General features: G+C 40.3%; 1 protein-coding gene across 2 annotated transcripts in view; it reads left to right on the top strand.

Moving 5' to 3' along the window:
- atrnl1b (attractin-like 1b) overlaps window positions 1–26,663 on the top strand; it is a 71,359-nt gene that overhangs the window by 18,022 nt on the left and 26,674 nt on the right. Inside the window, exons 18-25 of one of the 2 annotated variants that reach the window (XM_085466283.1) lie at window positions 4,374–4,607; window positions 6,183–6,320; window positions 8,272–8,365; window positions 19,253–19,305; window positions 20,822–20,916; window positions 21,146–21,224; window positions 23,168–23,325; window positions 25,600–25,661. In XM_085466283.1, the coding sequence (XP_085322409.1) occupies window positions 4,374–4,607; window positions 6,183–6,320; window positions 8,272–8,365; window positions 19,253–19,305; window positions 20,822–20,916; window positions 21,146–21,224; window positions 23,168–23,325; window positions 25,600–25,661 (913 nt within the window). Of the gene's footprint in view, window positions 1–4,373; window positions 4,608–6,182; window positions 6,321–8,271; window positions 8,366–10,533; window positions 14,429–19,252; window positions 19,306–20,821; window positions 20,917–21,145; window positions 21,225–23,167; window positions 23,326–25,599; window positions 25,662–26,663 lie in introns of those variants that run through there. The other variant, XM_085466284.1, reaches the window with a different exon arrangement.

The following is a 26,663-nucleotide window of genomic DNA, read 5'->3' as shown; positions in this document are numbered from 1 at the left end:
CTCACACAAGAAGCCTGCCAGAGTAGACTGTCTAGAAGTGCTCATCCTGTTCCTCTTTGCACAAAGGAACCAATGCCAGCCCCGTGCATGGGTTATGGACCTTCTATGGCCCTGTCTAGTTCCTTCAGAGCAACTGCCCATCTCCTAGAATCTTCTGTGTTCTTGGATCTGTGCTGGGAGACACAGCAGTCCAGCATGTGAAAATGAAAGTGTAACTTTCATTTTTTCTTAATCAATTTATATCACCACAATGTCTCTAATTTTGACTATTTTTGACCAAACTATTTATTTATTTAATTATTTTACTGTAAAAACAGCCTAGAAGATATAATACCAGAGATGTGTCAATTTAGCTCAAAGTAAAATGAGGTCATTGTTCTCAAAAATGCCCAAGTCATTTGCTTTTGTGCTCAAATGGCTCATCCGTATCTCTTTGCAAGTACCAACAGTAGTTGCCCGTCATGGTCGGATTAAATTTTCCCTGATATTGGTTTTCTATCACTTTCATATCTCGATGAAATCCTTCCTGGTGCCCATTGCTGACATCACACAGGTTTGGTGGAAACAAAGTCAAGATGAGAATTTTAATAATAAAAAAAGAAAAAGAAAAAAAAGCATCTTCAGTGACATTCATGCGCTCATTCGGTGATTCATTTTCAGCATCTTATCCACAAGCTCCTCGTAATTCTCTGCTCTGTGATTGCCATGAAAATTCTGGACGACCTGCAGGACAGCTATGGTTGAGACCAAACGTATTTTATAAATGCTGAAATGCATCACCGTTCCTGTTCAGTCATCCTAGTAGTCCAAAACTTGGAATATCAACTAAAAAAAACCCCAAAAAACCCAGGATGTGCTAGTCGTAGGTTTTTAGATTTTGAGTAGGCAAGTGAAATGTTTGTAAGTACAGGTGAAAGGATCCCAGGTATGTGGTATCTTTTGCTTGCTGGGCTGCTTTGAGATTTTGCTCTCTGTATGACCTAAGCAGCTTCTTACTTTGCTGAGGGGATGGACTCTAAATGTATGTCCTTTTAAATTGATTATTTAAAGATCTCATTTGTCCACACTTCATCTTCCCTGATCAAACAACCTAACAAAACCTGGGGTCATCTGTGCTATGAGTTCGCGGTCTGTCCGCTTCATTATGACAGACCAGAAGAAAGTCCTTCAAGCTGTGAGTTCATTTCAGGCAAAATTCTAAACAGGCAAGGCTCACAGAGTTTTCTGTGGTCTTTAATTCAGTCTTTTTTTTTATATTGGATCAGGCTTTTCCGCTCACTCAAGCTAACAGCTTCCATTCTTTCACAATGAATTGAATCTTTTAGTTAAGTACTGTAGTTTAGCAGCTGCTCTGTCATTTTTTTTCAAGCAGAAGTGGAATTGTCAAATATTCCTACTCTTCAGATGCTGCTTTCTGTGGCCTATGTTGGTGAGAGTGGCAGCCATGGGTCAGAATGGAAGGTTGCTCTGTAATTACAGGGTTGAAGGTTTGATCCTCTAGCAGATGTGATAAAGTGTACATGCTGGTGCAGATGCAGTCACACTGTAGTTTTTCTGTGAATTCCACATTCTAGTATCCTCACTAGTGGGCTGTCCACTTTGTACCCTGCCTCTCATCTGGGTTAGAGTTAATTAATAACTCATTTGGCAGCTTTACACAATATGTTATTTACATTTAAATAGCTAAATAGCTCATCTTATTCTTTTATAAGATGCCTTGGTTTTTACTCCATTTGGTTTAAGAAGCACTTGGCTGTGGCACAAGCTGTAAAGCAGCATTTGAAGTCTGCACAATTGGAGGGATACTTGTGATTGACACAGAGCTGTGTAATTTCCTTCCTAACACTGCTTTCAGATCAAAAGCAGATCGGATACTGAAGCAGTAGGGTTATCACGATGATCAGTAGTCTGTGAAATCAAAGAAGAACAGTTTGAAAGCTGCGAAACAGCCAGCCAGCATAAATACTCACAACTCTGAAGAGAAATGTGGATAAATGGATCTTATAAAAATTTTAACATCTTGAATTTGGCCTCGAACGTCACACTTAACTGGAGTTTGTGACTGAATAAAAGCCTGTGCAAAAAGTCTGGAGCCCACATTTGATCTGATCCTGAGAAATGGAGTTGGAGTGAGAGGTTCAGCTCAGTGACTACAGGCCAGTGGCTCTAACACCAATAACCATGAGGTGCCTGGAGAGCCTGGACCTCAAATACATCAAAGTCACTATTCCACCTACTCTGGGCCCATGTCAGTACACAGACAGAACCAGCATCAACAGATGATGCCATTCCCATCACCTTCTACACCACATGGACCGCCTGAAACCACAGGGAACATTTAATACCACAGTTGGTCAGGATGGGCCCCCACTGCTCCTCAATCCCCTCCTCAGCACAGGAGCCCGACAAGGCTGTGTTTTTAGCCTTTTCCTGTACTGTCTGTATGTATAAGACTGCATAAATGTCATTGTTAGGTTTGTAGATGAGACGGTGGAAATAGGACTGCTCACTGGTGGGGATGAGTCTGGCCACAGAGAGGAGGTTCAGAGGCTGACAGATTGGTGTACTGAAACAATCTGGCTTCTAACACCACAAACACCAAAGAACTAATAACTGACTTCAGGAAAAATCAGAATGTTGACTCTGTGACATACTGGGGAACCTGTCTGGGGTGTACTCCACTTCTTGTCCCATGGCAGCTGGGATAGGTTCCCCTGCGACCCTAAATTAACTGAATGGATGGATGCACGCAGGGATCAGGGATGGACACAGGGCTGGATCAGAATGCCCAGATACCATTGAACGTAATTGAGAGGATGTACAGAATACACACAGTTAAAAGAAAAAAGCCCAAGATAGACTGTAATTCCTGAAAACTATGAGGAACATAAACCTGTCTCAAAACCTTCTGGTGTCTTTCTGCTGGCACACTATTAAAAGTGTCCTCCTTTGCAGCATGCTGACATGGTAAGGTAACATCTATGAAGCGGATAAAAAAAGGGACTGCGGAACGTCATAAAAGCTGAACAAAAAGATCACCAAGACACAGTTGCCAGCACTTGGAGACGTATACACATCGTACTGCTTGCAGAAAGTACTCTGAATCCTAAGGGACGCATCTAAACTGTTTGAATATCTGTCCTCAGGCGAGCGTTACAGGTCCATCAAATCACAGACGACAAGATTAAGACACTTTTTATCCCAGATACATCACAACACTGCAAATGTTTCAGTAAACTTCATCAATTTTCAATGTATCCAGCAAAATATAAAGAAATGAGGTGTGGCACAAGCTCCTTATGTTTCTCAGTTAATTCAGGGTTTTTGAGGAAACCTTAGTCAGGCTGTATATGCTGTGATGATGAAAACTGGTGATGCAGGATGAAGAGAATCTTGTTTCTCGGGTGCAGACAGAGTCATAATCAACATCCACTTAACAGAGCATATCTAGGCATCAGATTTAGTTCTTGGATATTGATTTATCTGTCAGAATCCAAGTGAGAGACGTGATTCATGTTTTCGTGGCAGATTTTGTGCTTCAACATGCTTCTTGTTGTGTGGCAAGACAAAAGTCCCCATCCAGCTGCTGCTTTCTTTTCTCAGAAGGACGTGTTCCTGAGAAATTCGCCACTTACGTCTTGTCGTCAAAACAATCTTAAATGGCCTTACTTTGTGCTTATTGCTCTTGTGTTGTCATGGTTTCACATCCATTAGTGGAATAGCTAGAGATTTGTTTGACATAAACTGAGGTAAAAGCACTCAATGTTTGTCTCCTTAAAATAGTAGTGGCATTTTCTCCGCTAAAGTGTCTGTCTGGCAGGCGAGTGGTGGCGCTCAAACAGTTTAGAGGCCTGAAAGTTCATCTCTCAACTGACAAAAACGGCATCGCTCCCTTGGGTTTCTAAGCTTTTTGTGCGGAGCTACTTCACACATCACACTTAATCCTTTTGTGGGACTTTTTCTCAAATCAAACTTTTCAGGGGCCTTGGTTATCTGACGCATTTGCTCTCATTATACAAACTTCTCAGACTGCGTCAGGTATTAAACGCTCAGCAAGTTGTTTCGTATCCTTTTATCTGTGTTTAGATCTGTTGTCCTGCCACCTCACTAGATAACCTGTCCATTGCCTACAAATGCTCAGAAATAAATTAGGGTGACTAGTACAAAGGATAGAATTCAACAATATGCATATAAAAGCAACATTGTTCAGAATTTAGTCTGCTCCAGCATTAAGCCTTCGGTGCTGTGGCTGATGTTTTGTTTTTGTCGTTTTATCATTGTGTTGTGATGACTCTAGTAAAATGGAATGGAAAAATGATGGCAGTGGTGGTGGGTTAAAACATACAATTACCTGCATTTTTCCTCTCCTGCAGCCCAGAACTGTTCAGGCCTGCGGACGTGTTCTCAGTGCTTGGAGCAACCTGAGTGCGGCTGGTGCGGAGATCCCACCAGCACAGGAAAGGGCCTGTGCATGGAAGGTTCGTTCCGGGGTCCCATGAAAAGACTGGCGAAGCAGGGCCAGCAGGGCCCGTCGCACGACATGAGCCTGGAGCCAGGCATCTGCCCCAAAGACAAAGGCTACGAGTGGGCCTTCATTCAGTGCCCCGGTGAGTGCTAAACTTCCTGTCAAGCTAACTGAAATTACAAACCATCTGTCATGTCAAGTGAGGCATTATTACCTATTGGAGGTCACTACTTAAGCTTAGGGGGAAAAAAAAACAAAAACAAAAAACTCTACCATGGACTCCTGTTACAGCCTCCCTATGCAACTAATCCGTCCCTGCTGATTCCATGCAACCTTATGCCGGTGTGACGTTTCATGCTTTCATGAAGCCCCTGTCCATACTGCTATGTTATGTAAGATGATAATGTAGCCACTGTAAGTTGTAAACTGAGAATGTGAGCAGCGCTCAGCAGCTCGCGGATTACTTAAAAAACCTCAAGAAATCAGATATTTGTGTGAGTTTTGGTGAGTCTAGAATGAATTAAAAGACTTGTAATATTTAGAGTTTTACGCCTCTAGGCTTGAACTCCACCATCATTATGTCTTTTTCTCAGTTGTTCACTTTTTATAGCATGGTGCCTCCGGCCGCCGTTGCTGCCATCGTGGACCCATTAGAGTTTTGAATTGTCTGTCCATCCTTCCCAAACGCTCTCGTGAATGCCTTGAGGGACTTTCTTCAAATTTAGAACAGACCTGTATTTGGACTCAAAGATGAACTGATTCGATTTTAGTGATCCGTCGTCAAGGTTGGGGTGACCTCAAAAATTCATATGATTCACACAAATGTCAAGTAGGATTTGGGCATTATTGAACACCACATCTCAGGGACAGAAAGGGAGATTGTGGCCGTATTTTACATTTGCCATAAACTACACTGGTGACGCTAATGGATACCCACCTTGAAACTGTTCTGCTTGGCTAAAAATGCACATAAACTATTCATCTTTCCAGTTACATGCTATTTAGCAAGTCAGTTCAGTTTCACTTATATAGCATCACATCACAACAATTAGCGTCTTGGTGTGCTTTATATATTAGGGTAAAGACCCTTTAATATTAGAGAGAAAACCCCCAACAATCAGATGACCCCCCCCCCCCCTCTAGTAAGACAGCACTTGTTTTAAACAGAAAACGCCTCCTGGCAGTCTAGGCCTGTTGCCATTAAGGTAGCATTGCTTCTTTCATGGCTGCTACTTTGTGTTCCAAGCATAATAATTTTTAGCAAATTACTTCAACAACTGCTCGATAGCGCGAGCACTTCTATTTACCGTCAGATACAGGTAGTTTAAGGAGTGGACGTTATCCATCCTAAAATATCGGGGGTCATACTGATGCATAGTTTCTTACATGCTCACTGTGTCCACACACTTTGTCTGAAAAATCAGTAACAACAAGGTTAATCTGCAAATTGTTGAATAGATTATCTTCAGGTTGATTAAAGGATTAAACTATTACAAATATTACAAATATTTTAAAAGGCAGGTCTGGATAAAATAACAAGTCAAACAACAAAAAGCTTTTGGATTTCTAGGATGCTATAACAACTCACATATGACAAAGGCAGCTTATGAATCCAAGAATATTTGCTTGGGTTGTCAAGTTAATAAATTTCCTATAATTTTTCATTTTTCTTGCTGTGACAAAGCAGCAGAATGAACTCTTCTGTCTTTTTTTGCAGCATGCCAGTGTAACGGCCACAGCACGTGCGTTAACGGCAGCGTTTGTGAGCAATGCCGTAACCTCACCACCGGTCCTAACTGCGAGACCTGCATGCCTGGTTACCATGGCGACCCGACCAATGGCGGCAAATGCCAGGGTGAGTGCCGCATCACAACAGACATTGGTTATTCTGCATGCATACGACTTAATGGCTCCACTTGTTTTTGTTGAGGCAGTCGAGTGATGTACTTTAACCCCAACAAGCGCCCCCTCCCAAGCATGTTCTCATCATCGTTATAGATTTCATTGCAATGCAGGAGATCAGCATTATGAAGTTTAAATGATACAACACAGAGTGCCTTCTCTAGGTTGTTTTAATTTGACTCAACCTGCTTTGTGTAAGTGATAATTAAGCTTTTTAGAAGGATATGGCCTGCTTTTTGAATTCTAATTGATGTAATATGTGGTGAATATGGTGTAATGCAAGTTGATAACCAACAGAGGGCACTATTGAGTGTTGATAGTGATAATTTGCCCACTCATGTTTGATTAATGACATGCAATATGTTGGTTTCCTAAACAGGCACTTTCCACCCATGGGATCCAAATACTTTAAATTTACACTGTGAACATGCACACAGCCTGACACACACACACACACACAGCTAGGAAGGGGGAAAATTGATGCTTTAAGCTCAACTTAATACAAACTTCAACACATGCAGCTCAGTAGCCTAACTGCTTTACCAGTTTTCTGGGTGTGGTGCTCTTTCTTGATAGAAAACCTCTTTTGATTGAGTTTTTGATTAGCTCATGAGGGAGATTTATTATCCCAGTCTCCTGCCCAATGGCAAATAAATTTTTCTTAAGTGACTGCAACCCATAAATTATGCTGAATTCCTGTTTTCTAAGCCAAAACACATAATGTCTGCTAAATTTATTGTGGAGAGTCGATGTGAACGCAATACAGGAATGGGTATTAAATCAAATACACAATGATCACACTAGTATCTGATAACTGTCTTGGCTTGTGTTTCTTAATGAATGGATCACAGACTGGCTGAAGGCTGGGAGTACAGGCTCCTTGTTGAGAGGAGATTTAGCTGCACTCAATGGTTATGAGACATGAATAGCATTCCTGAGAAGTTACATGTGGGGTTTTGTGTGACTCGCCAGACATGGGAGACACAAATTTTGTGGGCGCTTTACAGTCTCAGATACCATATGTTGCTGCTCAGGCTAAAGCTGTGAGTTGGAAAGTGAAACTGCACCAGTGAATACCTGTCACTATTCTCCTCATTCTCCTGGAGCCTGAGGACAAAAAAAATCATAATTTGTGATAGGAACATGTGAATAAATTCACAGCGAGGAGAACCACATCTAATGTGGCTTTCACATAGTCAAATTAAATCCCCGTATCACCAGCTGTCAATAACAAGAAGTGTTGGAGGAAGTGTCAGTATACTCAGTTAAAAGCTTTCCAGTCTCCTAAAATATTCATGCCATGCTGGAAAGGGTGCACTACTTGGAAAGGAGGGAGGAGGATCCACTGGTCCTTCAGTAATGCACCTTTTCAGTGTTTTAATGATTACTGAACTGAAAAGAATTGGTCAGTGTTTTTTTTTCCTTCTTTTTTTTGTCCTGCAAAAGCAAACCTGAAAGGCTGTCACAGTAGAAGCACTTTAGAAGCCAATTCACTCATCTGTCACACATCTATTGCAGCACTTTCTGTATTCTTTACACACACACAGACACACATGCCTAGCGGGTATCTTAGCCTTTGTTTGGAGGTGCTGGTTCTCCTTCATGTCTTTGAAGTTCAGCCAGTCTTTTGGGAAATACATTTGTTTACCATCTTACCCAGATCAATATCAATTTCCCCCTCTGTGCAGTCTTACCTGCACAGGTTTCAAATGTATAACTGATCACATATAAGTGTACAAATCCAAACCAGCCATGTGTTTACTGTATCAAGTTTTTTTTCTTTTTTGTTCAGGTTTGATATTGATCATTTCTGTTCTTGTACCTGTCTTTTTTCCTTTTCTTTTTTGGCTTTGCTACTCTCTGTCTTCCCAACCTTCTTTTCCATCTGGTTTTGCCTGTTACAGCCTGCAAGTGTAATGGTCATGCAAGTGTGTGTCAGGTGTTAACCGGCAAGTGTTTCTGCACCACCAAGGGGATCAAAGGAGACCAGTGCCAGCTGTGAGTATATTGGTCACTTCTCGCTCTCTCACACTCACTCATACAAATTTTGTTCCTGAAATTTAACCATGGAAGATGCACTGACTACTTCCATCATTTTCCACTATGTGTATAAATGCACCAGATAGCAGGGCTGTTTTTTGTTTTTTCCTTGTAGCTACTTTTGTGCTTTGCTCATACCGAGGCTGATGACTTGTAGCTGGTTCTGAGCTTTGGGTTGCTTTAGATTGATCCACTTTGCCTTTGTTAGCTTCTTTAAAATGTCTGTATTCATCTGGGTGAAGGTGACTGAAGTGTCTCATTAAGTTTATTGTTATGAGCGTTTTATGTTTACTTTGGACAACTTTGTGTCTTCACTCTCAGTAAGGAGCTTCCACACTAATGACATGTTAGCGTGTGACTGCGAGTGTGCAGCTGTGTGCCTGCGGTGCTGGGTGCGTGTTGCGCGTGAAATGGACCGGCCTGTAATCGGACACACGTGAGGATGATTGGCTGTTTACGGGTCAAGACTGAAAATGCTGGAAATCAGCTGATTTCGGTTTGTGGCTGGTTGAGGTTGATAACAGAATAACAAGATAAAAAAAATAATGTAAAGTATCTGATTATATATATTCGTATTAAATCCACAATAGAAAAATACCATTTAAGTGATGGAAAAAAGTTGCTGCCTGATTACTGGTGACTGTTTACCCGATGAAGATCTGGGTTGAAATCTCACCTCTTTTCAGTGCACTCAGTTTTTAGGAGCTGTTGTCCCATTACTTATGACCTGCGGCTGACCTCATTGTAGTACTTGCTCTTTTGGCTGAGTTTTATTTCAGTATCAGAAAGGTCAGATCAGAAATACCAACAATGTTCCGACTAAACTCCACTGACTCACGGTAATGTGTTCAGAGCGATTCTCTGAACAACATAAGCGTGTCAGTAATCACTTGGGATAGAGCCTTGAAGATGTGCTTGAGGCTGTTTTAAGGAAAACAAGTGAGGTACCCGGCTGTAGGAAAGCACTATGTGCTTTCTTCATGCTTTAAAAAAATTGTAATTTGTCTTTACAGACACACAAATTGAACTGCTGATTGAGTTAAACCAATCCTAGCAAAACAACATTGTTGTAAAGTAGAGTAACGGGTAGCTGGTTATCCAAAAGAGGTCTTTCTTGACAAACAAATAATTAGTATGTAAAAAATATTCAATTTCTGTGGTGAAGTGGATCAGTGTGTTTGTGTAATTGTTTAATTTGGCCCCCGTATTGCCGTCATGGATAATTCCAAAAGGCATTAAAACAATTACTTTGGTTGATTTTAAGTCATTATATAGCCTGACTTTCACCAGCCATTTTTAAAATAAATTTAATGGGATTTTTTTATTACATGATTTATCTCCTGCAGTGACTCATGATTTTCATAATATAGTTATGAGGATTGATTTCTGACCAATAAGAACGGCTCAATTTCTCCTCATGTCGAGGCTTAGATGCTGATGCTAATGGCCCTGTGGTGTAAAAACAGGCAGTTGGCACTATTTGCCAGGAACTCCACCTCCAGGGTGATTTCTGCTGACACAGTCGAATCCACTCGCGTAGGAGGACCATCTCTTAGCTGTCTGCTTTCCCAGTTGTAAGCATAATGGAGACTGATATTTCTGATAACCCTAATGCAATAAGCCTTATGGATGGGTCAGCGGCAAACATATGTGTGCTTACGTACACACTCACCCACAATCTAATGATTTTTTTTCTCTCTCCAAAGTCACCCAACACTCCTTTGTGTTTTGATCAAAATGAGATAATCCCCCTCCTGCTTTTCTGCTTTTATAATTCTCTTTGAAAACACAAGGAAAATAATGCATGATCACAATATACATGAAAAATAAAAACATTGACTAGAAGAATTCATAAAGGTTATGGGAATAAGAGGGAAAGACTGCAGAGAAATCAAAGAAGAAAGAAAGAAAGAAGGGCTACAGGAGAGCGAGACCTTTCCAAACCCTCAGTGCTTTCAGTCAACATTGAGAGCAAATAACTAACACTTTGCACAATTGGAAAAAAATGTCACATTGATTTTTGCTACTAGATTTAATGTTGTGCAGTGCAGTACAGTGTAGTGTTATACTCAGATAGCAGGTGGATAACAGTTAATAAAAGAAACGTATTTTCTCATTTACTGCAGAATCAGACTCGAGTATCAGAACAGGCCAGGCAAAGCTTTGAAGCCAGCTTCGAGAAGATCCTTGTAGCTGTTGCTGATTATCACCTTGAAATTTCAACAGTACTAAAAAACTCCCAAAACAACACTTCTAAAGTGAGGGCACTCTGTTATTTTGTAGGTTACTTTGCCGTTATGCTCATGATGGCTACATTCAGACATACTCATGGCCGTGTCTGTGTCATTGACAGGCTCTGTTTTGAATGAATCTGCTGGGCTCACAGATCATAAACTGGGGGGCAAAGAATGGGCTGCCATGATTACAAAGGATCTGTCACTTTTAGTTTTTAGTCTTAGATCAGCAGAGGTGTAACATGAGAATTTTGTATAACCAGATAAGCTTTTCAGCAGCATTCTGCACAAGCTGTAGATGATGCATGGAGGGATTGTTTGAGGCAGGTGAAGAGGTGAATTGCAATAGTTTAAAAAAATAAAATAAAACAAAAATCTAAATCTCTGACTTAGATATAACAGGAGGAAATGTACTCTTTCTTAACTGATGAAAACAAGAGCTAAAGAGATGCTTACAAACATGCAGAACCACTGACAACTCCCCACGCAAAACAACTCCCAGGTTTTTTTTAATAGATTGGTTAACATAACAGAAGAGTGAACCCAGATTTTAAATAACAGGGTAGCAGGGGCGACAATTAAAACTTTAGAAAAACACTGAGGTTTAAAAGTGATATAAAGCTGAATATCATCAACATGCCAGGGTTTTAAAAAATTGTTGGTAAATGATCTTAAATGCCGATATAAAGGAAGTAAATACAGTGGGGTGCAAAAGTTTGGGCAACCTTGTTAATAGTCATTATTTCCCTGTATAAATCGTTGGTTGTTACAATAAAAAATGTCAGTTAAATGAAATGAGATGAGATAGCCTTTATTTGTCAGTTGCAGGTCTTTTGCCCACAACCGAGATGACAGACCTTGCCGACCGTACATACAATACAAACATCACATTGGGGAGACAGGTCAGGCCAGGTAGTGAGGAAAAAAACATTGAAATGTGCAACACAAAAGGATAATACAGGAATGCACAGGTATCAACACACCATAGCACAATAAACACAGACAGCAACATGGGAAAGTGTTCCAGTGTGTACATCTGATCTGCGCCTCCAGCTGACCCGATGTCCACATCGGAGGGGAGGTAAGCGTTGGAGGTGGCGTTGGATAGGGAGGGTGATGCGTCAGTGAGTGCTTATCAGTATCAGTATATGTATGTGTGTGCGTGTCCATAGTTCAGCTGAGACAGTGTCCTTCGCCCTGCCAGGCTAAGTAAACAGTCTTCCAGCCAACCCAGGTGGCCTTGCATGGAATGGGAAGGAACAGACTCAACACAGTCGTTATCAGGGAGTTTTTGTTCGGCTCCAGCCTTGAGCCCACAGCTGGCGCCGAAGGGGTAGCCGGATTATGATGGTGATTTTTCTTTTGCAAACAACTCATGAGAATTTCAAGCTGTTTTTAACACTCCGACACAGGTCTCTCAATCTCCCGTTGGATAGCCGCGAGTTTCTCCGTGATGTTCTTAGCCGTCGATTCTGTGGTCTTGTCACTCTTTTGCTCACATAGCAGATTCTGAGACCTCACGACCGCAGCCAACTGATCCGAGATGTAATCCAGCTTCCGCCCAGAGATGTTGTTCTGAGTTGATTCTTTCCTGATCTAATCCAACATACATACGCTCAAAGGTGTTATTCTGAGCATTCATTGCAATCGTAAGCGCCTCCAAGCTCTTAACCATGCTGCCTTCAGTGAGCCCTTTCTGAGAAGTCGCACCTATCGTTCCAATCCCAGCGGGCAGCCTTGTGGGGGTTTGAACAGCCGGTTCCGCTCTCTTAATTCTCCAATAAACCAGGGCCAAGCCAGCTCCGATCAGCAAGAACCCTGTTATCATGGTTCCGAATAGGTAGATATCTTCAGCGTCCTCGATCGACAGTCCCACGCAGGCACACGATCCTCTGCCACCCGTCCATCGTGTATCCGGCAGGGAAAGTCCCTCCAGGGCACTCGGGTTCTCCCGAGCCCAGACTTCTCATCAAAGGGTGTCAATAGCATTCAGAGACCAGTTGATCAAATCCATAATTCTCTTTTAGGTTATTGACACAGACTGTGAGAGAGTGTTCCAGGGAAAGTAATACAAAAAAGACATGAGACTAGACAAGGACATAAGAACTAGCAGGGAAGATAAGGGAGAGGAGAAAAAGTGCGTCCGCCTCCTCCGAGAGCCAAAGAAAGAATATATCATATAGGAGACACACACACAGTGATATTTGAGAAGTGAAATGAAGTTTATTGGATTTACAGAAAGTGTGCAATAATTGTTTAAACAAAATCAGGCAGGTGCATAAATTTGGGCACTGTTGTCATTTTATTGATTCCAAAACCTTTAGAACTAATTATTGGAACTCAAATTGGCTTGGTAAGCTCAGTGACCCCTGACCTACATACACAGGTTAATCCAATAATGAGATAATTTAAGGGGGTCAATTGTAAGTTTCCCTCCTCTTTTAATTTTCTCTGAAGAATAGCAACATGGGGGTCTCAAAACAACTCTCAAATGACCTGAAGACAAAGATTGTTCACAGTCATGGTTTAGGGGAAGGATACAGAAAGTTGTCTCAGAGATTTAAGCTGTCTGTTTCCACAGTTAGGGACATATTGAGAAAATTGAAGACCACAGGCTCAGTTCAAGTTAAGGCTCGAAGTGGCAGACCAAGAAAAATCTCAGATAGACAGAAGCAACGAATGGTGAGAACAGTCAGAGTCAACCCACAGACCAGCACCAAAGACCTACAACATCATCTTGCAGCAGATGGAGTCACTGTGCATTGTTCAAGCATTCGGTGCACTTTGCACAAGGAGATGCTGTACGTGAGAGTGATGCAGAGGAAGCCTTTTCTCTGCCCACAGCACAAACAGAGTCGCTTGAGGTTTCCTAAAGCACATTTGGACAAGCCAGCTTCATTCTGGAATAAGGTGCTGTGGACTGATGAAACTAAAATTGAGTTATTTGAGCATAACAAGGGGCGTTATACATGGAGGAAAAGGAACACAGCATTCCAAGAAAAACACCTGTCTCCCATATAATATATTTGACTGACATTTTTTATTGTAACAACCAACGATTTATACAGAAAAATAATGACTATTAACAAGGTTGCCCAAATATTTGCATCCCACTGTACAATGAATGAAAATGGGGCCAAGAACAGAACCCTGTGGAACACCATGTGAGAGTGGCAGAGTGATGATTTGTAAGTTGATGTGGCAATGGAGACGCTTCTATAAGCATTAAAGTGAACTGTTCAAATGCTGGACCAGACTTGCTCACCTGCTGTTTCAACCTCTTGATCAATACTTGTTGGTCAGTATTGTCAAAGGCTGGGCTTAAATCCAACATCACTTCGAATGAACTCTCCTGAATCCCTGAACATCAACAAATCACTTGAGAACAGCAGGCTCTGCCAAGGGACCTCTATGAACACCAGACTGAAACTTTTAGAGAAAGTTCAATTCTTCCATAGAACTGAAGTGCAGTTACCTTTTATTTTTAACACTTTTGCAATAAAAGGAAGTTTTGAAATGGGCCTAAGTTGTTCTCTGAGGGTTGTATGTCTTTTGGAGCCAACTTTAAGTGGTCACTAAGCAGTTTTTGGTACTTAATGGGTTGGCTTTGTGCTTTGTTTATCTAACCAAAAGACTGCCACTCGCTTATGCAAAGTTAAAAACATAATATGCCTTAATATAATGCAACTTAACTCATTCACTGCCATTGACGTCTATAGACGTCAATTACGTTTTTCAATGGGAGGGGCCAGAATACAACCTCGGGCAGCTTGTCAGTGAATTTTATTTTTTCATATATTTGTAAATAAATTGTTTTGATAAAACATAACCTTTCTCAGTGTTATTTCTGTTTTATAGAAGTGAAAAACTTTTATATGTTAGAGGTGTCACAAAGCAAGAAATATTAGTGTCAAAGGCACTTTTCTGCTTGAAATGTATTTTTCACAAAAAGCTCGTTTTCTCCCTTTTTTTTGGTCAAAACAGGCATTTTTGGTGGAACCCACCTCTCTTCTACAGCTGATTACTAAAGAATGGAAAATGGTAGAAACAAGCTTTTTTTTTTTGGATGAAAGAAGAGAGTCTGTTCTTCATTTTGGTAGGTTCAGCGTTTATATGATCATAACACACAGTTTTCTGTGGCTCTTCAAAAATGAGTAAAAATGCTCAAAAACCCTGGCAGTGGGGAGTTACCTGATTTGAAAATGGCTGGCAGTGAATGAGTTAATATATAATGCATAGTACATATAACCTACCAGATCATATCAAGGATGATTGCTGCAGAGATCTTTATGGAGCCCTGACATTTCCAATACATAATGCATGTTTGCATCTCTAATGTCAAAATCAAACCAGGTTTCATATACAGCTACGTTGGTGTAATGACACAAGTGTAATCTAATTACTTTTTTTTATATCTTGTAACTTTCAAGCTCTCATTACATATAATCATTGTGTCCCCAAACACTGTCAGCCGCTCGCTTGCACCATCCCTCCCTGTAAGCCTAAATAAAGACCTCTTCGCAAGGGTACTCTGCCTTTTGAGCATTGTGCACAGAAGTACACACATGCAGATTTTCACTCGTGCATGCTCTGCATCTACTGATGCCATTAGGACCTCCAAATAATAGCTGCACTAATGAAGTGAAGGGTGCATCGGTGCAGAATAGAAGTGCTTTTGAAAGCGATTGAAGAGGTCTGAGCTGCATCATAGCGATGAGTCAAATAAAACTGGCGAGGGAAATATTTATCATATTGCTCATTTGGATGCATCCAGTGTTCAGGATCCTTCACATGCTCGGGGGTAACGTGCTGTACCTCTCAAGAGTGTGTGAACATATGCATGCCTGTGCTAGCCTGCACAGATGTGAATTAAACTGTAAGGGTTTTAAGCACATTTCTTCTCTGTTGTTGTGTCTGTCTTTGCATTTTTGTCTGTTTTAATCACTGAGCTGGCACAGGGACAGGCAAAGGTTCAAGCTGAGTGTAGATTAAATTAAGATACAGTTCAAGGGGACTGCCTGAAGTTCAGATGTGTGCACGGATGCATGCAGGTCTAGATTAAATTAAGATACAGTGTTGGGAAGCTGCATTATACTGATGAGCACATGGGTACTTGTGTGTTTTGCCATCTGCAAATGCCAAGCAGTTGAAATGCCCTGCCAATGACGTTCTGTTAGGCTCAAAAGCCTGTGGCAGCATTTGTCCTCTGTCCTTTGTACCGTGGTAAAAGACCACTCTGCCCTGTCCTTGCCTGTATAACATTATAACAGCAAGAGGGGGCAGAGCTGACCCCTCCTGAGCTGTGTGAACCTGCCTCCTTTAGGTCACTGAAGACACCGATCCTTGTTATTTAGGTTTTGCTGGGTAGATGCAGTGTTAAAAATCCATCTTCTGCACATGTGCATTGGCGTGAGTTATTGTTTTCATTACATGACGTTTTCAGTTTGAATGAGTTTACCAAATGATTAAAAATTTTATCACCTCTTTATAATTTATAGAGTTTAGAGGATTATTCCTTATTTTCTAAACAACAAAAATCTAATACTATAGAGTGATTTTAGTGTTGTAAAATGTGAACACTAGAATTTGAAGATCTGACTGTAATGCTGCATAAAAGCTGAGAAAGGATGCATGGAGGTTGATTGCTGCTCAAAATGAGTTAAAACACATTTGCAGCAGTAATCAGCAGGTATAATAAGAGCTATAGTACCAGTAATTGAAGCCACAGTGACGATCCTCTTAAAATGTTGCCTTGTACATTGTCGTTCTGCGAAATAAATGGGCAGATGCCTCAGATTTGGCACAGTGGTTACTGTATATGTAGAATCACTCTTAATCATGACTTCGTGACATTTCAAAAATGCAAAACCTTTCTTGCTCTACATTATGAAGAGTGGGAGCACATTCTTTGGTCTGATGAGACCAAAACAGAGAGAGGGGAAAGGAAAAAAAAGTTAATATCGGATGAACTACAAGACGTTTTGCTCGAACCTGGCCAGAGCTGCCACTGTGAACACATAGTCCTGACACTGAAGAGGTGGGAGTGCGATGATATGGTGCTGCGTGAGTGCAAAGGGTGTTAGAGAGATGACATTTATAGAGGGCATCACGGACATGGTCGACGAGATGACTCCAGGAGCCTGGGAGAGGAGGAATATTCCAGCATGATAACGATCCAAAGCACATGGACAGAATTACATAAGAGTTTGTCTAAATGAATAAAATGAAAAGTGTAATCTGTTAAAGTGTTCCTTCTGATGCGAATCCAACAGCACACCTTTGCAGTATTTCAGTGAGAAAGGCAAAGGGACACAACCCCTGCAGCAAAGGACAGGCTGGGCAAAAATTGTCACTGAAAAATGTCAAGACAAACGTCCTCCACGCCAAGAAGGATCAAGTCTACCATCATAATATAGCTGGAGATGCACAATATTGAGAAATGAACAGATTCAGTTATTGAAGCTGTGCAGACTTCTGTTGTTGGTGTTCTTTTGTATGATGCAGTCAAACGAAACTGTTAGTTTGGATTTTGAATAAATCCAAATGTCCCGTTTGAAAGCTTGAAAGTAGTGCAACTGTTGTAATTTTGAATCATTTGAATTTGAAGTTGCTGCACAGGGGTGTAGTCACTTCTGCTGTGCACTGTACTCCTGAGTGTCTGAGAGGAGTCAGCAGCTACAGTAATATGTGACATATAAAGCTGTTGTCAAATCAAAGCTGTTGTGTAATAGCTTTGCTTTTTTTTTTTTTTAAAGCATTTTTGACATTTTTTCTCCCTGGTGATATTTAATGTGCCGAATGACGTCTGGTGACCTTCAACCCCCGTATGACTGGGTTTTTATTTTTGTTGGTTTTTGCACAGTACGTTAGGTGGTGATAGCGTCTGTCTTGCAAATCTGAAATGCTGCAAACCAAGCCAGTCCCAAATTATTTTTAGAGTCAGAGTCATCCTCATTCAGTGTAACATCACTGACGGCCTCCTCCTCCTCCTCAGCGGCGTTCGTGCCTCTCGGTTGGCTCGCTCCACTCTGTTCCCTCCTTTATTTGCCGTCCCCTCTGACTCCTCGACACCGCCTCGGATATTCACATTCTCACAAGTTTAATTGGTTGTCTGCAAGATGAACCAACTGTGAAGCCTAATCAGTGTGATAATAGGTTTCTTATCTTTAAAGTAACACAACAATTTTCACCTTATTTGTGCGCTTCAATTGCATATGTGGCATTCATCAACCTGCTCATTGTGGTCAGTCGCTAAAGAGTGATGACAGTGAAGTTCGGAGTGAACTGCGGACAGTTAAATGCATGTACGTGCGTTGAGAGGCGGAGCAGTGCAGTCCAGTGAACATTGCCATATGTTCCTCCTCATTATGGGGGCTTTAGAAAGCAATGGGGCTGATAAAACAGAGCAGTTGATGGCGTTCTGTGGATGTTAACAAATTATTTTGCTTGGAAGCACTTCATTTAAAAGTCAGACTGTTTTCTGGCTGATACCACAACATCCTTGTTGTGGAAAAAAAAACCCCAAAACTGTAGTGGGTTTTAGCAAACTACACAATCTTACAGGAAAACCTGGATGTTTAAAAAGTGTTGACTTTAAAGGAAAAGCTTGAGACTTGAATTTAACCTCTCTTAGGCTTATTGTAAGTTTGACATCCCTGCCTTAGAGGGAGAAAAAAGCATGGCTGCAAACCCCTTTGACATCATGAGCCACGTACAGTACCAAAGAAACTAGTTTTACTATGCATTAACTATCCACTGTAAACAACTGACATTTATGTTGTAAATAGTGAAAAAACAAACAAATAATAAAAAACAGGCACTTTTAAAGGGATTTTTAAATCGTGTAATTATTTTGTAGGATGAATAGGAAGTTGGAGATCTTTATCAGCAGGAAAAATTAGGGCTGGATTGCGGGCTTTGCTGTGGCGATTATGACACCCCTGCCCTAAAGTATCAGAGAAACAAGGAGTTGCACTTAACAGCGTCCAAGCAAAAGCCTCCTGTTTTCTGTAAAAACACTTTTGAGTTATGGACAGAATTAAACGTCATGGGACAACCATTTAGTTATTTAGCCTGTGACTGTTGTTACTGTGTTCAACCCCAGCTCTGATTATCACATCTGAATTTTAACTTGGGTCAATAAACCTGGTCCATTTTGAACTTTAAATTTCCTCCTTACTACGTGCAAAACTCGGTCTTATCTGACTTTATTCCACGAGGAGGATTCCCCTTGATCACCGGTTATTCTCAGTTAAAGATTATATTTCTCCAAAATTCAAATAAGAGCTGTTTTTGCTCCAAGGATTTTAAGGGCTTAAACCTGATCACAGACCTCTGTGATCAAGCGGAATGTGAAGTTTTGTGCATGTGTGACTTTGATAAACAACATTTTTTTGGGGGGGGGGGAAGAGAGAAAAAAATCTAATTAACTTTTACAAACTATCAGATTATTTCCTCTTTGTCAAAAGTAAGAGACTTGATGAGGCGCCAACAGCAGGAGCTAATGCGCTGGCACTTGGCAGACACTGCTTCTGATAAGAGGCATTCTTGCTCTCAATCTGTTCGCACTCTTCTTCATCTTGTTCTCTCCTCTCTGTTTTCTTCACTGCAGATGTGACTCAGAAAACCGTTACCTTGGCAATCCACTCAGAGGAACCTGTTACTGTGAGTAATTCTCCGCTGGACAGCTACTTGCTGGAGAGACAGCTCATATGCACTCGCTCTCACAAACACACACCTTTATTATTCTTGGCGATTCTCTCTCTCTGCCTCTCTCTCTTTCTGTCTCCCCTCTCTTTCTCTCTCTCTCTCCCCCCTCTCCTTCCACTTCCACTCTTCCGCCCAGGGCAGATGGAGCATTTTAGCACTTTGGCACCAGGGGCGCTTGTTCGGTGACAGAATGACTTGTCGTGAAAATGTCAAGTGCATCAGAGGGAGTGAGTGATTGAGCTAATCAAGGAGACGGAGGAGTAAAAAATTCTCCACTTGTCTACTCACTCAATCACGCACCTACTCATTTATTCATTTAGAAAGTTGACTAAATGATAGATTTTCCTTTCACTTAACAAGTCAAACTATCAGTGTGCGTATATGGAAAAGGAACTCGAATGACACGAAGCTGACACCCAGCGCAGAGTGGTAGCACATCTGTGCCCCCCTTCCTGTGTATACTGTACACGCTGGTGTGTTTGTGCTTTGTGTGTTTATTTGCATGATGTGGTGTCCTTCACGGTGCTGCGGTACTTGTTATCTGCCTTTCAGCACTCCGCTACTGACAACAGAGCCTTTGCCAAGGTTTTGTCCCTTTTTGAAATGCCACAGCCTGACAACAGGCTCAATGGGGGGAAGACAGGAAACTAAAAGCCTGAAGCTTGTTTTAACCTCTGGACACCACTGGGACTTGTTCTTGAGCTTAGCTGTGCACTATTGTAAACATGGCAATGCTCACTATCCAAAAGGCCACTGAGCATAGATTAGCACTTTGAACTCATGCGACATTATCCAGCTCCTTTGCAGTGTGTGTTAGTTTGTAGTTTGTAATTGAAAAATGCAGACCTAAATGTATCTCCCAAAGCCTTCTGTGGCTTTAATGCCATTTTACTATTAATATGCAGTTTTTTGTTTTTTGTTTTTAATCATGAGTCAGATCTTCAGGAGGCTTATTTAAGCCTATAAAGAAATACTTTTTATTCTGTGGCTTTACAGGACATCTCAGACTCTGGCCGGTAAATTATGTAATTTATATGCCAAAAAATAGCTCCTGCAAATTCGATCATCCACTGTCTTAGTACTCATGCCCCTGCAGTCCCCCAGGGAAAAAGTAAACAGCTGTGGTACGAATGTGAAAGGACACATTTAATAATAAAATATTTGATGCATGTATCTCCTTTAAAAAAAAAAAAAAAAAAAAAAGATAATTTAGCATTACCAGTGAAATCATCTGTGGCAGTTCATTAATAATAAAAACTTCATTAATCTCTGGTGAAGATTATTTACTCTCAGGGTCAGGTTAATCTGTTAGTTCCATGCTTGATTGCAGCAATCAGATTTTAGCCTCTAGCCTGTGGTGGTAAAGCTACATCTGCCAGCTAAGTTCTTGATGAAGCTGTCATCTACGTATGATGTACGGGACATGGGACAACATCTGAGTAATTTCTTTCCTGTCTGGTTTTCTAAACAGACAATCTTCTGATTGACTACCAGTTCACCTTCAGTCTCATCCAGGAAGATGATAATCACTACACTGCCATAAACTTCATGGCCTCGCCTGAGCAGGTAACTTCTTCAAGAAGAGTTTTCAGTGAGTCATCGGGAACGATGTTAGAGTTAACATGAACGCAGCGCTCTGAGGCACTCACATTTAATTATTCTGGTTACTGGTCAGTTGTTTTTGATAATTAGAAACATTGAGCCTGACATTGCTGTAAAAACGTTTGTAATGTAAATTGTAAATTGTGCAGTATTTAGATGATTTCATTAATGGATTTATGTTTTTCATCTAAAGCAAACCAAGAATTTGGAAATGTCCATAAATGCGTCCAATAACTTCAACCTGAACATCACGTGGTCGGTTGGATCAACAGGTACTCTTTTTTTTTTTTTTCTTCTTCTTCTTTTTGTACTTGAAATGTTTCTGGTGAGTTATTAGTCCCAGTCATTTTAGTATCCATCCTTTTTTTTTATCCATTATATCTGATATTCAGGGTTGGAGGTGGCTGAAACCTATCCCCTCTGGCAAAGAGCAAAAGATGGGGTACACCCTGGACTGGTTGCCACTATAATGCATGGCTAACACAGCAAGACAGAGAACCATTCACACTTTTTGGCCAATTTAGAATCACAAATTAACCCAACATGCATGTTTTTGGAGTGCAAGAGTACCCAGAGAGAAGCCATGTAGGCACAAGGAGAACAGACATAAGCAAGATTAGTAGTAGTGAGTTTGTCTCTCCTGTTCCAACTTCTTTGTCACAAATAGTATTAGGTATTCTCAGCAAAAGTTATATGTTTCGTGAAGTCGCGAACCAAGAAAAAAAAGTATCTTTCAGGGTTTTTTCTGGGTTTTTTTGTGATTTGCGTGACAGAGGACATAAATGAATAGGCTGGGTCTCAGGAGGCTATTTGGATGTTATAAAAATGTCCAACAAAACATCTATAAAACTTTCTCAGCATTCAAAGGTCACCAAAGCCAATATTCAAACTGACAACAATTTGTTGCTTATTTTTATCCACATGGACTCAGGCTGATTAGATGTCCTCTATTTATTCTGAAGTCTGTGACATAAAAGGTTCCTATTGTTCCCACATTCACAGCATTAAATGAAATAATGACTAAGATGCTTTCAAATTGAACCTAATTACAAAACAAAGCCTTTGTTTAATCAGTTTCATTCAATTTGAAAAAGAAAGTATCTAATAACAAATGTGATTAATACCATACAATCAGTGCTTTAATAATAATAATAATAATAATAATAATAAAAAAAATAAATGTATATACAGTATAATGTCTGTGTGTGTAACATTATGATATAAATATTAAAGTAATGAATTAGTCAGTCAATATAAGAGATATAACAGGAACAACAACGCACCTTCTCTCGTTAGTGTGTACCGTGTCACTGTTGAGTGGATATTATAGGTTCCCTGAGGAAAGACACCCAAGGACACTGCAGTCGTCCAGTGCCACTGTTTATCTCTGGCCTCCCCTCCTCTCAAGTCATCTGCCGCTTTCTCCTGTCCACACAGCACTGACATTTTCTAGCCACTAAGACACGTTAACCTCCCGCGCGCCTCGCCACCACCTTAACCTTTTTGGAGTAGCGTTATTAATATTTGAAGTTGGGTCCCCTTTCTCTGCTAAGATATTGTGTCTCAGAAGGAACGGGACCCTCTTCACAATCGACGAGCGCGCAAAGCGCCTTTGGGTGGGGGAAGGAGAAGGGAGAGGAGGGGTGATTTCAATTAAGATAAACGTGCTCACGTAGCCACAGTCAAGCTGTCATTTTCACTGCTTTTGTTTCAGAGCCGTGGTTTGGAATGTCAATGTTGAGAACCCACTGACATGAGGAAGAATAAGAAATGACTTGGAACGTTTAGATAGATGGAAGATTGAGTTTTAAGAGTTTTAGTCCAGAATATGTTTATATATTGATTTCATTAGGGATATCAAGAAGTTTGTATACACAAGACACAGAAAATTTACGGTTTAGTGTTTAGCATACAGAATTTCATTTAAGGCACATTGCATCATCCTGTTTTAAAATTTTAAGATGCCACTCAGAGAAAAGCTAAAAATGGACACAAGCAAGAACTGATTGTTAACAATAGTGGATCTGAGCAGACCTCATGCAGACTTCATCTTCTATAGTTACATTAAGGCAAAGTTAGGTCTCAAACGACTTAATGTCCCTCTTTTAGGCTTTTCAACCACATCTAGAAATATTTAAAACATTTCTGTTTTACATAAATAACAATGAGTGTGTTAGATGTTTATATTCTGAACATAAACTCTTTAACTCTACAGCTGGAACAATCTCTGGAGAGGAGGTGCCCATCGTGTCCAAAACAAACATCAAGGAATATAGAGACAGTTTCTCATGCGAGAAGTTCACCTTCAGAAGCAACCCCAACATTACTTTTTATGTCTACGTCAGTAACTTCTCATGGCCCATCAAGATCCAGGTAAGAACTGCGTGTGTGACCTTGGACTGACTTATGAGAAGCGGATAAGACAGTGAGCTAATCCTCTCTTATGTGCTGTGACTGTTTTCAAAATGCTAAAAACACACGTGAATACAGTATGTATGAATAAATCTATAAAAGAATTAAGACAAAAAAGAGCAGGAGCAGCCATCTTTGCACATGCAGAGCTCTATTGTCACTCTGGGTGATTTCAAGTGCACTCGATTGTAATTACACCTTCAATGAATGTGTGTTCATAGGTGCACAGCTGCTTTTTAGCAGGCAAAGGCAAAAAGCATTGTTTCAAATTTGTGCCCCTCTCCCTGAATGGATCCAATTGAGGCTTTGATTGGTGGGCCGCTTGAAAATACAACACTGAAAGATGTCTCGTCCATTTGCTTTTATCTACTTGCAGGAAAACAAAAAGGTCTAGTGTAAAGGGATGGGGGATGGGCAGGGTTTCTTTGTAAGGAAAGCTTGCCCATGGACAGCACACACGGGGAGTGTTCTTTGACATTTTAGGGATTATAAATGTTGCTTAACATTTTAATTCTATAAATTGTAACTAAGCCTTAGAAACGCTCTCTCTGGAATATGCTAAGTTTGATATAAAGTACATTAGTACTAGGATATGGAAGGTGTCAAACCCATAGAATTAACACCCGAATCTGCTGTCACCATGCAATTTAATACAACGAGATAACAATTGTCCCCCCCCAAATATCACACAATATCCATTTTGCTAATTAGTCCACTCCCAAATATTGATTTTTATATTTCGTCCTACAATTTCACGAGGTAAATGAATGGAACACCTTGGAGTAATAATATCTGTGGGGTCAATCCATCTTTGGAGGGGGCCTGGTAATAGTTTTCTATTAGATTTCCCAGCCAACAGTCGCTTATTTATTATGGACTAGCCTGGGCTGTACAGCAAATAGCTTCTGTAACAGGATAAGGTCTCTCTTTCTTTGCTTGTCTTCATGATGCATGGATGAGAATGGAGACCTGGATGAGATAAGACAGGATTTCTTCTTATGAGGGTTTGTATGTAAGGCCCAAACACATAAACAGATTTAAATATAGACTTGGATCGTAAAGAGCAGTTTTCATGGAGGGAAAATGTTGCCACCAAATCGTATCGTCAGCATGTTCCTCCGTGTAATAAAAGGCCAATTGTAATAGAAGAATGTTCTCAGATGATGAAATTGATTGGCTTAGATGGATGAATTGAAACTGAATTAACCCTACACATATTGCTTTGACCTCATATCGTGTGAAAAACAACTTTATAAGCACTAAATAGACATGTCCAATTTACTTAAAAGCCAGCTAACATCTGTGCACAGTGTGCTTTGTGAGTCATGTTAGCCATGTCAGTAAGCATCTTATTTCAGATCAGTGATTCTCATTTTCTACTTAATAGGGTTGGAAAAAGTCAAAGGTGGCAGAAGTTTGGGGGGTAGATGAAGTTGTCATTAAAGAATATTAGCCCCGTGTTATGCTATATGATCATTAACATACCCCTTTCTGTTTCCTGTGATATTGACATAGCCAAATATTTAGCTAACCACTACATTTCAATACAATCTAGACATATCTGCACGAATAAATAAATGTGTAGGTTCAGCCACGCATCTTCTTCTTCTTCTTTTTTTGGAAGACCAGATTAATTTGATTGTTAAATTAGCATTCAACGCAACAGATGTGACGCAAGTAATCCACCTCTAAAAGCACAATTTGTGCCCTGTTACCCAAACCAATGTGTTGCCAACCAGGGGCTCCAGATGACATTGTGTGTGTTTGTCTAAATGCTTTCAGGCTACAGTGCTTTCAAAACATCTACAGTAGATAATGACTTGTCACAATGATGTGGCCTGTTATGTGATTTAGCTGCCAGGACTGTGCGTAATCTCTCTTTTAATGAAGATGAAACATGTTTCTGATGAAGCGTCATTCACTGCCATGTTGCCTTTTGGATACGTCGGCTATGGTAGAGAGAGACTGCATTATTGCTGAGATCTGAGATCAATGGGTTAAATTTAAAAAAAAAAAAGTCAGCATTGTGAGTTATTTTGGATTTTAAAATGTTGTATTTATTTTAATTTATGCATCTGAAAAGAAAAATGCTATTAACAATATTGAACATTAACCTTAAGACACAATTACAAATTTAGGTTAAATTATACATTAGAAATCTTAAAATTATAACGCATATCCATGCGTTTTCTCTCATAGTAAGTCATTGCTTATCGTCTTCTTTCCATTCACTAGATCGCCTTCTCCCAGCACGGTGGCATTATGGATCTCGTCCAGTTCTTTGTTACATTTTTCAGGTAAGTGTATAAAATATTTATTTATTCCTAAACGTGAACTCAGTCATTTCTTTTAGTCACAAAGCCTTGAGACTGATTCACAGCAACCTGGCAAGCCAGTTGTCAATTGCCAGCAACTTTCACCAACCGCTTGTGAAAAAGTCATTCTACCAATACAAATCGTGGTTATGACAGCGTCACCGACTGGTTTCTAGGCCTGTGAGACTGAAGCCTGGTGTTACGTTGAGATGGTTCAGTCTAAGAAAAACAGGTTAAATAAATAAGTGTATATAATAAGAAAAAGCTGTTGTTTAAAAAATGATTGAAACCCAATTAGTTTTGCTTTTTAGATATGTATGTTTCACTTGGTGAACGACTGTGTGAGCAAATAAGAGTTGAGCAATAATGTTTCCCAGCATAAAGAAAACTAATATTGAATGATGGTGAAAGAACCATTAATGCCAAATTATATATTTTAAGGTTGCCGTGACATGCATTAAACGTCTTTTGTAGGGAAGTTCTCCTTTGTTCGGGTTGCCAGGCCACAACCTGGTATATATTAGCAGCAACAGAGCAGCAGGCTCAGTGAAAAGAGCCTTGGTTTTAAACTTGCCCTCCGCAGCCCACACCTGTCAGTCACTAAAAGCATCTGAGACATTATAAAATGAACTACACCACGAAATGGGCCTGACTGCATCTAAAAGCATTTCACTTTAAAACTACAGAAACTGGTCTTCTCAAATGTTACACAACACGAACTTTTTAAAAACTTTCTAATGGAAAAAAATGTTTTAAATGATTAATTTTATACTTGTGTTTGGTTTTATTTAATTTTTGCAATGCATCCCTACTATTTGGAAACAGGGCTGTAAGTGTTCTCCAGTCAGGAAACATTATCCACTATATCGTCACTCTCAGCTCTTCTCTCCTGGGCCTTACTGAGTTATGTGAGCCTTTTAGGTCAGTTCTGCTAACCGAATACATGTAAATGCTTCTTGTGTCTTCAAGGTAGCAATTTTCCTT

Source organism: Copadichromis virginalis, linkage group LG8 (assembly GCF_057382275.1).
Source record: "Copadichromis virginalis isolate Kocher_CV1m ecotype Utaka linkage group LG8, C_Virginalis_male_GT1.1, whole genome shotgun sequence".
Taxonomy (NCBI): domain Eukaryota; kingdom Metazoa; phylum Chordata; class Actinopteri; order Cichliformes; family Cichlidae; genus Copadichromis; species Copadichromis virginalis.
Note: the sequence above shows the minus strand (reverse complement) of the source record. Positions and strands in the feature narration are given on the sequence as shown.